Source organism: Melanotaenia boesemani, chromosome 24, assembly GCF_017639745.1.
Source record: "Melanotaenia boesemani isolate fMelBoe1 chromosome 24, fMelBoe1.pri, whole genome shotgun sequence".
NCBI classification, from domain to species: Eukaryota; Metazoa; Chordata; class Actinopteri; order Atheriniformes; family Melanotaeniidae; genus Melanotaenia; species Melanotaenia boesemani.
In genome coordinates this window covers 10747371-10761197 of record NC_055705.1, presented here as the reverse complement: position 1 = coordinate 10761197, position 13827 = coordinate 10747371, and the positions used below count along the sequence as shown (strand labels likewise).

The 13827-nt window shown below is 39.5% G+C and overlaps 1 protein-coding gene across 4 annotated transcripts in view; it reads right to left on the bottom strand.

The window, feature by feature from the left end:
• Positions 1-11575: 11575 nt before the first annotated feature.
• zeb2b (zinc finger E-box binding homeobox 2b) overlaps positions 11576-13827 on the bottom strand; it is a 77449-nt gene continuing 75197 nt past the window's right edge. For all 4 annotated transcript variants that reach the window (XM_041978584.1, XM_041978586.1, XM_041978585.1 and 1 more), the window contains one exon: positions 11576-13702. In XM_041978584.1, the coding sequence (XP_041834518.1) occupies positions 13134-13702 (569 nt within the window). In that variant the 3' untranslated portion in view covers positions 11576-13133. The remainder of the gene's footprint in view (positions 13703-13827) is intronic.

Genomic DNA, 13827 nt, shown 5'->3' with positions numbered 1-13827 from the left:
TCATTACACTTCAAAAGTACTGGCCCTCGCTGTAAAAGCCAATCATTAAATAAAAACTCAGGGAAGAAATACACCTAATTACCGGGCAGACAAATGCACATAATTCTCCCGCAGAGCTCAGAAATACTTAAAAAATGCACGTCGTCAACGGTTTGGGGGATTAAAACATACAACAGCTCAAGCACTTTTCACTTTTTCACCGTCTTGAAGAAGAGAAAAAAACTAATTCAAGACAGGAGGCGTTTGGAAATGTGTCTCTGCAACACAGACGGCGGGACTCAGTGTGGCATGGTCGACTCATCCCCTTATGCATTTGTGAATGTACTACCAGCACGTCATTATGGGTGAATGCTGTCACAAAAGTTTACGGGTGCAACTCCACACCACCAAGACCCAGCTCCAGGAAACATGTTTGCTTTTATATCTCTGTGGAGAGAACAAAACATCTTCTTAAGTCCTTTGTGCTGATCTGTGCGGTTGTTTCGTACATAGATGCTGCTCCTGAACTCATCACAAAGATCAGAATATCACTTTGCTGATTTTATCTGTGCACCATTAACCACAGAACCCCTAAAAGTTCCTTTAACCCATTGCTTCTGTCCCACATGTTCATTTTCTTAAGATATTAGGCAATTTAATTACAGTTAAGAGCATTAAGGAGCAATTTTAAGTATAATTTGCAGTTCATGAACTGTTTTTGAAAATTACTCTTAATATAATTAACTTCTGTCATTAGGCCTAATCCCTGCAGGCTACAGAGGGAATGCTTCCTTTAAAGAAATTACATACATGTAACACTACATTCATTCCTTTTCATCGGGAATGTTGGACCGCGAAGGTTTGCCTGCTCTGTCGAGTAATTATCTATTTCCAGAGAGAGAGAGAGTGCAAAACAGTGTTAAGTCCATTAATGACTGGGAGGCTTTCCAAAATGAATAGTCATAACCCAAGAAAGAAATTGTTCAGAAAGGAAAATAATAAAGGCACATTTGAATTTTGGAATTTAAGGAAAAAAATGCTCCAGAAAAGGAGGGCAAAGGGCAAGAAATCATGGATTTTTTATGACCACATTAACCCAGCATTGAATTGCACTGTCTGTTCTTCCTCTGGTGAAGTATACTGCTTCATTAGAGCAGATATTTCCTTGTCGAATATAGTGGGGGCCAACGTCTAATTAAATCAAGAGGACAGTGGCATATTAGTGATGGGAACGCCCAAGCCGCCATCCACCATCGGCCATGATGCCTTCATAAAAAATGCATGCAGCACCCCGGCAAGAAAGCTCTCATTTACAAGAAAGAAGAAAAAGAGGTTGAGAATTCATTCAGGGCTGAGGGTCTCTGCGGGGCGAGCCTCGCACCTTGACGGGTATGTGATGGTTTGCTTAACGTCTTCTCTGATGAGGTTAAAGACGTGTCACTTTGTCTTTGGCCGGGCTTTAATCAGGCTCCAGCCGGCACTCTGGCACGAGTCGAGGCTTTGCCGGTGCGTAGCTGACCGGTGATTTAGAATGATATGATTACACCTACACCGGCATGCTGCGCGGCAGTGTGAATTAGCCTTCCCCCCTACTCCTTCTCTAGAAAATGTGTAATGAGTGATGTTCCCTGTGCCCAGCTGGGGCCCTGCGGACTCAGCCATGAGCCGGCATCCTAATCAGCCATCAGCCAAAATCGCTGCTGTTGCGGCCGCATTAGAATCTGTGTTTGTGCATATCAAAAGATTTTCACAAACGCATTGGCAAAACACATAATCACTCATCCCTTAGAGGGAGGAGAAGGAGGGGAAGAGGGGAGATGAGCGACGGACATACTGACTGGAATCATTTCCTTTGAGTGTAGAAGGAAATCGCTGTGGTCACGTGACAACAGGCCATGTGCTAATTGAAGGATTCGAGCTCCTCTAAGTGCTGAGCATAATGAAAGTTAGAGTTAACACACTGATCGCACAGCAACGATGAGCATATGAATGTCTTTTACTAAAACTTTAGGGCCTTTAAAAAAGTCCACCACTCAAAGCAGGGTGTGCAAATGACAATTTTTGTTTCCTTTAAAAAAAAAACAAAAAAAAACACTGAGGAGAAAAATAGGCAGAGAGGAGGTGAAACCCTACTAAATCCAAATATTCATCTTCTGCACACACAGTACTCGATCAACCAGCAGAACTACCATAAAACTACCCAAAAAGTTTAATTTAATGACGAAAGCTCTTAGTTCTGTTTGAATTGTAGTCTCAGTTTCCTGTTCTTAGCTGACAGGAGTGGCACAAGGTTGGCCGTGTTGTGTTCTTTGTAAACCCTGGAAATGGTGGTGTTTGAAAATCGCAGTAGATTAGCAGCTTCTGAAATACTTAGGCCAACAACCATGCCACATTAAAAGCCACTAAGATCCGCTTTCTTCCTCATTCTGATGCTCAGTTTGAACTTAAAGTCATCTTAACCATGTCTACTAAATGTATTTATTTTTGCCCTGTCAGTGGCTGATTAGCTTATTTTGAACAGGTGAAATTATAAGTGGCTGGTGAGTGTACAGGCAGAGGAAACTGAACATGTTGGGAAACAAATTGAAGGGTTAGGGTTAAAGTCTGTAAGTTTTTCTTCACTCTTTTCTGATCGTGCACCGCTATCTCCTTGGTTTAACATCAGAAATATTCACTGATCTGCAATTTGGCAAACTTAGCAAAGAGCGCTATAGTGCTAACCTTGCTAACAGGACTTTTTATATGAGTCCTCAACATAACTGTTATGTTTGAGCTGTTTCATCTGAACATTGAAGAGCAAGATATTGTTAATGAGATTACATGTCAGTAGTTTAGTGATATAGATCAGATTCACATGGAACAATGTCATGCAATCAAATTTTAGATCATCTTACGTTATAACCTTTGATCATCTAACCCAATATGGGTTTTTAATTTAATTTTTTTGTTAACCATTTTAGTAGGTGAAGGAAACATCCCAAAAATGTACTTTCTCCAGTCCAGGGAAATTCACTTTAAATCTTACATGTGATAAAGAAATCCTTGCTCATTCTAATAAATCACCCACGTAAGTAGTTGAAAAACAACTAATTTCTCCAAGAAGAACCTCCAGGGATTGGAGATGTAGTGATGGAGCATATCCTAAAAGATACATCACCCCAGAAATAAAACTTGTGGATTTATCTTTTGTTTTAAATCAACTTGATCACAGATAAAATACGCTCATGTCAGATATTTTGCCTAAGAATCAGGTTTAATCAGGTCTAACCTCAGACTTTAAGTTACAATCCAAACATAGAAACCTTTTTGGAAAATTTAAACTTTTCCTTGTCAGTGCATTTATGTTCTTTATACTCATAGAAGTTGAGTTGTTCAGTGGATTCATCAAGAACGATGTTGGTAGATATTTCTTTTATTATTATGTTGGCAATCTGGGCAGGAAACCTTTAAAAAAGAAAAAAAAACTTTATTGACATGATCAGAAATGACAAAATGGCAACGAGTAGGGGGCTCATTAACTAGAACCTCATGGATGACTTCTTTAGTGTTGATTTAACCTTTAAATATTGAGGTTTTCCTCCATTTTGTTTCATATGTTGTGTTTTTTTATTATCAAATTTCCTTTTTAAATTAGCAATCAAATTTATGAGATCCTTTAATCTCTGCAGGGGCTGGTTCACTGTTATCCATACTGTTAAACACAGTGTTTTGGCATGAGCGAGTACATAAAACAGTGAATTCAAATTAATAAAATTCCATGTTGGTATGCTTACAAAGTTGTCCAACACCACCAAGGTGCAGTGAAGCTGCTCCAACTGTGGAAGCATTGCTGTCTTTGTGAAGCTCTGCAGCTGCTATATTTACTGGAAGATGCAACGATGGCTCGGTGTCCTCCTTCGACTCACGCTGTCGAAACTAGTTCACATGATAAAATGTTCTCAACACCTTTTTAATACACGGATACATTCTTTAATGCTGATGCAGATCTCGCAGAGAATTCTGGGAGATGTAGGAAAGCAATATTTGGTATGGGAAAATATCATCACAAATGAACTTTTTCTAGTAAATAGATTTTGATCATTAGTTTTTATTCTGTTAAATTTATATTTTTATACATTTTATATGATCTATTCTCTATTTAAGCAATTATTAAAGACTGCTTTATAAAGCAGTATATGTTACAAAACATGGAAACCTGGAATATTTATGCATGATTATGGTTGAAAATGACAAAATGACCATGTAGGCAGAAAAAAAGAGGACACAGACCAAAAGTAATGCAGTAAAACACCCACATGAGGCGAGGGTGAGTTTCTTTTATCATCTTCTCGCCCTCCTCTGTAGCACCACTGGCACCAGGCTGCACCACCTGCTCCAAGGCTCTTTCTCTTCTAGCCAGAATGAACAGCTGGCTGCTCTTCTGACGTTCTGATTGGCTAATCCCTGCTGGTCACTTGCACTTTTCCTCCCCGTGTGTCATTGAACTTTCTCTTGCCGGGTGCCAGGTCCGAGGAGCACTCTCCCTCGATCGCCTTTGCCCGGGCCTGTCCTTCATGCGCCCGCTGCGAATGGCGGCATATGGGGATATGTAAATAATTTAATGAGGTCAAAAGTATGAGAGTCTCCTCTACTTTTCCCCTCGTCCAAGTCATTCCTGTGGCATCACTAGATGTAGAAGTGGTGTGTTTGCTGATATGAGGTCTGTAACTCTTGATTATAATTACAACAGCAAGGTGTAAATTCTCCCTCACTGATGTTGGAGGGCCGCAGGGTGTAATGTTTTTATACTAAACAAACTCAAATGCAGTGATTGGACGCAACTTTAGGTCAAAAGTCCGAAATCTAAAGTTTATTAAGCAGGAAAAGGATCAAACACAAAGCGGCTGTCAGTAAGGGAACTGAGCAGGCAAGCATAAGGGAAAAAATTATAGATGAGTGGGGTTCAGACATGAAACAAGAAGACCCGGAAAACGGTGATTAAGCTAAACTGTGGTGAAAGTTATCTTAAAGGAGAGAATATATACTAATTGAGTTAACCCTCCAAATGCCACATTTGATAACTGTGACAAGCACCCGACCATGTCTCCAGAAGGAAAGCTTTTAAATGTGTTACCATTTTCCAAACTAGATGGTGAACATGTGAACCTTCAATGTAACATAATTGGTAGGCGAGGGGAAGGGAGGGTGGGGACTAATTCAAAATTTATGAGGAAATCACATTTTAAAGACATCATATGGAGCTGATGAGGAAACGGTCATAGTTGGTGGATCAGAGTGGATTACAGAGAAAACATAAAACATATTAAAACATTTTTTCACTGTTGAATAGGGGAATATTTACCTCTTGTGGCTGACGATTAGTCATCTAGTGATGTTGAAAGCGATGCTTTTGTTGGAAATCACAGTGCATATGTCTATAATAATACCATACCTGAATGTAACCCTAACCATGTGGGAGAAGACAACTCTGAGGCTTTACCTAACCAAGGTCCTGGAGGCAGAATTCCAATATTTAGGAGTTTCTGGATGTGGTAGAGGCAGCTGCGGTGGAAAATGTAGCACTGAAAAATCTGTGGGAGCAGCAAAAGTCCAAGTCAGGCCCAGACTGGCCCACAGCAGAATCGAGACAACTCCCGGTGGCCTGGGCCTGAGAGTGGCCTGCTTGAAAAAATAAAAAATATATCAGTGCATTACATTGTTGTAACTGATTGATCTGCCTGGCACTGACACCTGTGCACAGACAAAATCACTTGTCCTCTTTAGTTGTTATTAATAATGCTGAGTGGTCAAAATGACGGTAATATTTTCTTTAAATGATCAACATGAGCAAAGCAGAGGCAGAACAGCTGAGATGCAGAGAAACGTGGCGGCGAAATGGACTCTGAATAAATTGATTAAAGGGGTAAGACAGTTGAGGAGGATGCAGCAAGTGTTGGAAAATTTCAGATTTTTTCACATGAGAACATGATGGGTTTACTGTTTCGTAAATAAATGAAAGAGGAGAGACGGCTGCTGTGTTACAAGCTGCAAACTTTTATCTAAACATAACATGATGAGTATTAGTTAAGATTCTCCATGACCCTTTTCATGTAGCTTTAAAAATAACCCTGGTAGTGATGCAATACTGATCTTAGTACTACTTGTTGTCAAAAATGTATTCTATTAATGTTGCCATAATTTTTGGCTGTACGGTTATATCTCTCATCAGCCCACACATAAACACTACTGGTTAGTCCACCCTTGGACATACAGACATACAGATTTCCTAGTATAGTCGACTTTTTCATTTTCTAATGAATGACATCAGGTGAAGTTGCTGTTGACCACTTCTTGTTTTTACTGTTGCAGCAAATATTGATGTTAACATTTTATATTTATGGCAAACTGGCATTTAAATTATTTGCTGATAAAATGACTCAATCATGTTGTTTCATCTTAACATGATATCATGACATGATTAATGGAGTTCTGTTGTGACTGTTGTGTTGAGTCTTTTGGTGAGAGTAGGAGAGAGAAAAGCTCTCTAATATTGAAAATTGAGCTTTGGTGATCAATTAGTCTGTGTGTGTGTGTGTGTGTGTTTGTGTGTGCATGCATGTATGCATTTGCATGTGAGCATATGTGTGCAGTATATAAATTGGGGTGGCCTGGGTGAGTGTATGACTCCTGGCCTGACGTTTTGTCCCAGTCCAGCACTTGTCCAAATAAATATTGACAATAATTTGATTAATACTAAACCCACTGATTGTATATAGTCATATATTTATTAGGGCTGTCAAATTATTAAAAATTTAATCAGATTAATCACAGCTTACAAATTAGTTAATCATGATTAGTCATCTTTAGCAACTAGGCCTGAAATCTACCTGTTTTTACTGTTTTGTATCAACAAAAAGAGCCAATGCTCACTTGGGTTTTTCTTCACATTTTCATATTAGATGATCACTTTAGCTGTAATAATCAATTAAATATTACATAAAATCAAGACCACACACAAACACACACACACACACACATATATATATATATATATATATATATATATATATATATATATATATAATTTTGCCCCCCTTTTCCAGGTCAGTGCTGCTGCTTGGCCACCCATCAAAACTTTTCTAGAACCGCCCCTGCATAGCTGAAGTATAAACCTTGTCTACCACCTGTCAGCCACTTTGTTAGTGAAGGGTTCTGCACTGATTGGTTTTTTTAGAGCCTTCTCATAATTTCCCTCACCAACATGTGTCTCCAACATCTGCACAGCACTAATGATTTAGTTGCCTCCTTGCTTCCTTTTGCTGTTTTACTCTCACTAGATATCCGAACCTGATCTATCCTCATAGACGTATGCATGACTAGTATCATTATTAAACCCCATTAATACAGAAAAGTTATATTAAATGGCAAAGATATATAACTGAAATAGGTTGCTGTTATGAACATGTTTCATTCTTTAGCTTCAGATGACAGTGACATGGGTCTCATTGACATAAGACTGATAAATGTTGCTTACTTTAGCTAGCGCATCCAAAAACAATGCTTTTGGGTAAATATGTGCTACTGTGAACCATGAACCGCAGGTTTCCTCCTTCTCACCTGAACCATAAAGAAACAAAACTAGAGAGATGGTGCTAGCGACATTAAAGGCCAAGGACACCTGGCCACGGAACAACAGGAGAGGGAGGGGGAAAGAAGGAGGCTGCCTTGGTGCGCTGGGTAGACACAGGAAAGAGATAGTTTCTTAACCCGAACTTTAACATTCTTCCTCATAATACTAGCTTACTATAAGCACAAAATATACATGTTCTCAGTTATTCTGACATTTTCTCACTGATGTGCCCTCCAATGACAGCTAATTTGGTATCCATTTCGCATCCTACCTGTTGTCTGAGCTCTCTCCAGACAATAAAAGTCAGTCTGATGTTGACTCGTTTCATCTTTTGCACTTTCATTTTTTCTCTTTCTCCAATAATGTCCTCTTAAGTTGAATAAATCAGCACAATACACCTTCAAAATAGCTGGTGTGTTGATATCTGTTAGCGTGTGACAGTGCATAAAGCAATACTTAGCTGCAATGTCACGTGGGCCCCTGAAGCAAAAGTTGTTCAGCCTCGGGAGGCTGCTGGGCAGCAATAGCAGAAATATATATACAGTAGGCATTGCCACTGTGACATCGCACGACTCAGCAGTGCAGAGTTTTAAGGCTGTAAGGTTATATAGTGCAAATTTGATAGAAACTAAACAGATCACACCTGGTTACGATTTTTTTTTCCTCTTATATATGTATTAAACTCAGAGGTTGAAATATATGACATTGAACTTTAATTTTTCACTTCAGCCTATCAAAACCAGCAAAACCTCCTGTCGATGTTCTTAAAAGCTTGCTAACTCTAATTTCTCCTGGTAGCTCAAGAATGACTTACAGAAGCTACATGTAGCAGCTGTAGTGTTAAAAGCAGTAGAGAAATGCAGCTACCTGATCAATTAACTAAATTTTGTGAAATCATTTAATTTCTTTGAAAAGACTTGAGTATTTTGTCTGAAAGCATGATATGGGTTCAGTGATTTGAATATTAGGAAGACTGTGGAACTTCATGGCTTGCCCACATAGTTCCATGCAAAGTGAAGAAATTTGGAATTAAAATTAAACTTGAGTCACAACTACCTGTATCAGCCAACACTGTATCCCACAAATATAGACTTACTTTTCTCAGTATCAATGAAGCAATTAACACCACCCATTATCGTGACATGTGTTTTCTATCAGTCATTTATGACCACTGTGATTTCTCTTCCTTGGCTGAGGAAACTAAATGTGTTAAGGAAGATGATGAGAAGCATAAAGCTTTGAAAGAAGCCAGTATTTCTGTTAAAGGAAACTTTGACATGGGAGTTTAGCTGAAGAAAAGGCCATGTTATGGTTTGAATTATGACAGTTTTGGTTTATTTGCTGTAACATGCCTTTAACTTGCCAAACTCTAGGCTGCAACATTATCAGTTTGGGTGGTTCATTGATTGGATAGGTTGTAAGTATCAAGTAGCATCATATCTTATTTTTGGGACTAATCTGTTTTCCAGGGTTGCTCAGACTGACTTTAACATGGGGAAAAAAAAAAAAAAAAACGACTGAATTCTCAAAGTTGGAAACCAAACCTCAGACCCATTTTCATTCATTGGCCTCCACCGTGTTCTGTCATGCTCTATCACTCCTATTTTGTGTATTACAGCGTGATCTTTTTCCCGTTACGTCTTCATTTCTATGCTGATGTTCCATGCTCTGCCTCTCTTTTTCCATACTCTAACCTTTTTTTTTTTTTTTTTTTTTTTTACATGCTTTATATTTTTAAAATGCTGCATGACTAGCTGACGTGACATCCAAAAGTCGGGATGCTTCCACCACATACAGCATATGTTTTGTGTCTTCAGGAAAATAAGACATGCATGTAAAAGATTAAAGTTGGAGAAGATGAGTAAAAAGAGACGAATGAGTATTTTACTACTAAGTGTATCCGTGGAGACAGCAGAATAGCCTGAGGCAAAATGTACACTTAGCTTTGGTCTATACAAGGCCCAGCAGTGAATCATCAGAGCTCAGCTGTCCAAAATACACCACCAATCTGGCCCGGGCATATGGCTGCATGACACTCGTATGAATTACTACTACACGCTTGTGTTGTTGTTTTTCCCGCTTTCTGAATGTTCTTCGAGCCGGGCAACACTCCCAACACCGTTTTCCATCAGAGCAGATTAAAATCACCGGCGCCTGAGAGGAAAGGCCAAACAGGTCTGCATGTTGGAGCAGACAGCACCGGGCAGCGAGGTCTAATCATGCATTTTACTGCACTGTTTTACACTAATCTGGGATTAACTCTTGTATATTTGAAAGCAGAAGGTCTGCAAGCATTTTACAAGGAGGACTTGCTGTCAAAACATAACATAAAAATGAAATCAAGTGCACAAACACACAAAAATCAATCGAGGGCACAGGCATGCAGCTTGATTGCAATTAGAAGCTGCCATCCTCTCAGCCCATAGCTAATAGCCCGAGACAGTATTGATCATTAAATGTAAGACTAGAGTGGATCAACATCACTATCAGCCAATAGTTGAGGGTGACAACTGGAATTCAAAGAGACAGCAGAAAATACAAAAGGAGCAGAGGCCTCAAGGAGTCATATCTTTCATCAGTTAGCATAGAAAAGTCTCTTTCTTCCACACCTTCTTTTTTCCAAGTTTTCCCTCTGCCTTTTTTGACCTAAAAATGTTCATTTTCCCCTATTTCCTAATTCAGTCATCCCATCTCTGCCTCCCCTGCTATGAGGTTGCAGGACTATTTCATCACACCTATCTCCACCTTTGACCTCAATTTTAGCTGCTTGTGAAGTTACAGAGTTGAAATCTAAAAGATGTAAAAGTAGAGGAAGGTTGAAGTTTCTCTCTTAATGATGGCCATACTCTACAGAGGATTCCCTCCTCACCCATCTTGACATAAGCACTCATTTTTTTTTTTTTGCATGTGTAATAGTCTGACCAGTTCACAGCACATTATCAAATTCACCAGCTAATCATTTAAGACCCTCCTCTTTTATCTAAGAGATGGTCCGTGGATGATCTGATGGTGTGCCGATCGATAGGAAAATCGGAATATGCAAAGCGCGTTCTGATGTTTGGCATCGTTCAACCTTTGCTGCTTTCATCTCGGCCTTTTGATGTTGCTTTTAATCTGCATAGCACGGCATGAGTGGCCAATGGAGTGAGGCGTCTCCTTCGCTGGAGAGGACTACTCGGCTGGAGTCCACCTGTCAGGGCTGGGGAAAGTTTTAGACAGAGTTGGAAAATGAGATGCTTGTTCGTGGATGGAAAAATGAAGAGATTAGAGAGGGAAGCTCTGGAGATTTGACCTACTGAATATTTAAGCTTAGAGACAAAAAATCTGAAGGCCTTGAAATGTCTGATAAAGCAGCTAAAAAAAAAGGAATTGATATAAATCTTAGTAAATCCTCTTGTTTTGCATTTTGACTATTTATAGATTTCGACTGGGCCTGAAAAAGGAGTATCACATGTATATTTGTTTTTGTTTATCTAATATTGAAAGAACACCTCAGGCCAATTTTCAAATGATGCATGAAGAATAAATGCTATATATTTGGGTTTCATTTTAAAAAAGGATTAAATAGTCCCCCCAACACAGCTGGACAGATTAAAATATACAGTGTCAGTATTTACAGGAGGATGATGTAGGTGTTGGTGGGATTTTTAATGGAACACAGTATTAAACACTGTTGATATTCACTGTTTTGAAAGTACATCGCAGAAACAGGTGGGAAAAAATGGAGAATAAATGTTTAGTTTCATCTAAATGTGAGATAATAAGCAGCAGAGCTGGGGTCAATTCACTTTGATCCATTTGAGAATGTTCACTGAAACTGTATCTTATTAACATAATAACGAGGAGCAGACACAGCGGCTTCTGAATGAGCCAAGAGGACAAAGATTTGCAGGTTTTCTCATTTTAAACGATTTAACGTGACTGGAGCCGGAAGCTGCCGAGGAAAGCTCCAGAGTTTGTGAATAAACACAAGCGCTGAGGGTTTGGTACTCTGTAATTTGGCTACTTTTATTCGAGCAGGGTCATTTTCAAGAGAAATTACAAATTAAGAATTCAATAATACTTTTACAAAGACATTTCAGGAAAGATTTCTTCTTCAGTCATGATATCATACATAGTATTTAACAGTCCCTCTTCATTTTTTTTAGCTTAAAAAAAGAAACAAAGATGAAGAAAGTGGAATTTTTTCAGTCGAAAATACAGTGTTTTCACAATTGTATAAAAGTTCCCAAATTTGGAATTTTCCAGTAACTGGAAAATAAAAGGAAATAAAATAAAATAAGATTAAACTTCGCATTTCACAATGTTTCAAAACACAATAAATGCTCTCTTTACGTAAAATTTGCCCCTATGATCGACACGATGTTCCTTTTTACTAAAATATATCTATATATTGAAGAACTATAGTACTGTACACAACAGTATGAAATAAATAAAATTAGGAAATATAAAATGGGCCACATAAATAATGTTTTTTTTCAACCTACAAATAAATGAATGCAATTTGCGGTTTTCAAAAAAAATGGTTTGGTGTAATACTGACAAAAGAAAAAGAACTGAGAAAACATTGCACAACATAATGTAAACTAAGGAACTGCTGCCTATAAGTCTTAATACTGACACGGGTGCTTCAAAGAACAACAGTGAACCATTTCATAATACTGAAGCTGGTGAACAAAAGTAACCTTCCTTTTACACAATACGAGGGTGGCACTTGCAGAAAACACACAGGTTAAAAGGTTTGCATATAAGGCTTCTTTTTTCTTATCAAAAACACCTTACAAAGGCTTCGTCCTTCATTTTTTTCCCTCCCCGCCAACACCTTCTGTTCATAAACTGTATTTTTCCCTTAAAATGAAGTTCTTCTTTTAAAACTTCATCCTCTAAAAGAAAAAAGAAAGAAAAAAATCTTCACACAGTTTAAAATTCCTTCATTTGAAGTTGATTCAACAGGCCTAAAACAGTGTGGCTGGAGATGTTTGCAACATGGCAGAACTAAAAGACGACACTGTAGGTTGGGTGGGTGATAACAAAGGTAATATCGAAGGACTGTAGTGCAGATACTACTGCTCTTTTTCCAACACTGTATAAATATATACATAGGCAATACTTTTTATTATTTTTGTTCATGATTATAGAAGCGGAGTGCAATTTGTACAAGTCACTAGTTGTGCTATAAATACTATGGAACACAGGGGGTTTATTTGAGGAGGTTAGCACCACACATATTTTTAGGCCTTAGTACTGTACATTTTTTGAAATGTATTCATTTACTTGTTGTTCGGTTTGCATAATGCAGCTTATTTCACAAACCCATGCCTCCCTTCCTTCAACGCCTCCCCCAGATTGATTTTTGAGTCCGTGTCTTGTTCGGCGGACATCGTTTTGTCCCCCCTCAAGGAGTCTGTCAAAGAAAGCTTCCCGGAAGCTTCAGGCACGTGCAGCTTAAAACACGGCGTTTTAAACCGAGCAGGTAAGAATACTGAACCAAAAGAGAGAAACTTAAAAATTTAAGATGGGAAGCTTCTGAAAATGTTGTCAATGATTACATGCCATCCTCCATCGTGTCCTCGTGATCCGATTTGGTTTCCGTTTTGCCGTCCAGCGAGCTATCGTCCATCGAGTGCTCTCCGTTCTCCTCCTCGTCCCTCAACGTGTCTGGGTCCGTGTCCATGCTCTTGCTTTCCTCCTCCTCCTCCTCAAACTCGTCCCTCCGTCCGATCTTTGCATACGTTCCTTCCACTTCCTTATGTCCCTCTCTGATCCCTCCGTTCACGGCATCATGTCTCAGGATGGCCTCACGCTCAGCCAGCTCTGGGTAACCCTGAGGAGTCATGCCCTGCAAGTACGCCCTGCTCATGAGCAGCTCAGTGGGCTCCAGGTGGCCCTTCTCTCGGGCCTCCCTCTCAGCCGCCTCCCGCTCCTCTGCCTCTCGCTTGCAGTAGGAGTAGCGGTGGTTCATGTGCTGCGAGTAAGAGCCCGAGTGAGAGAACCTCTTCCCGCACTTGTCACACTGGTACGGCTTCTCCCCTGAGTGCAGTCTGGAGTGCTCGATGAGATGGTGTTTGTGTTTGAAGGCTTTCTTGCAGATCTGGCACTGGTGCGGCCTCTTGCCTGCGGAGACACAAAACAAAGAGCGGAGACGTGAGTGGTCTGCCTTGCATGTCCTGCTGCAGCAACACATTAGACAAGTCAGAGGAAAGCAAAATTTTGAGGAAAAACTCTGATGAACTGAATGG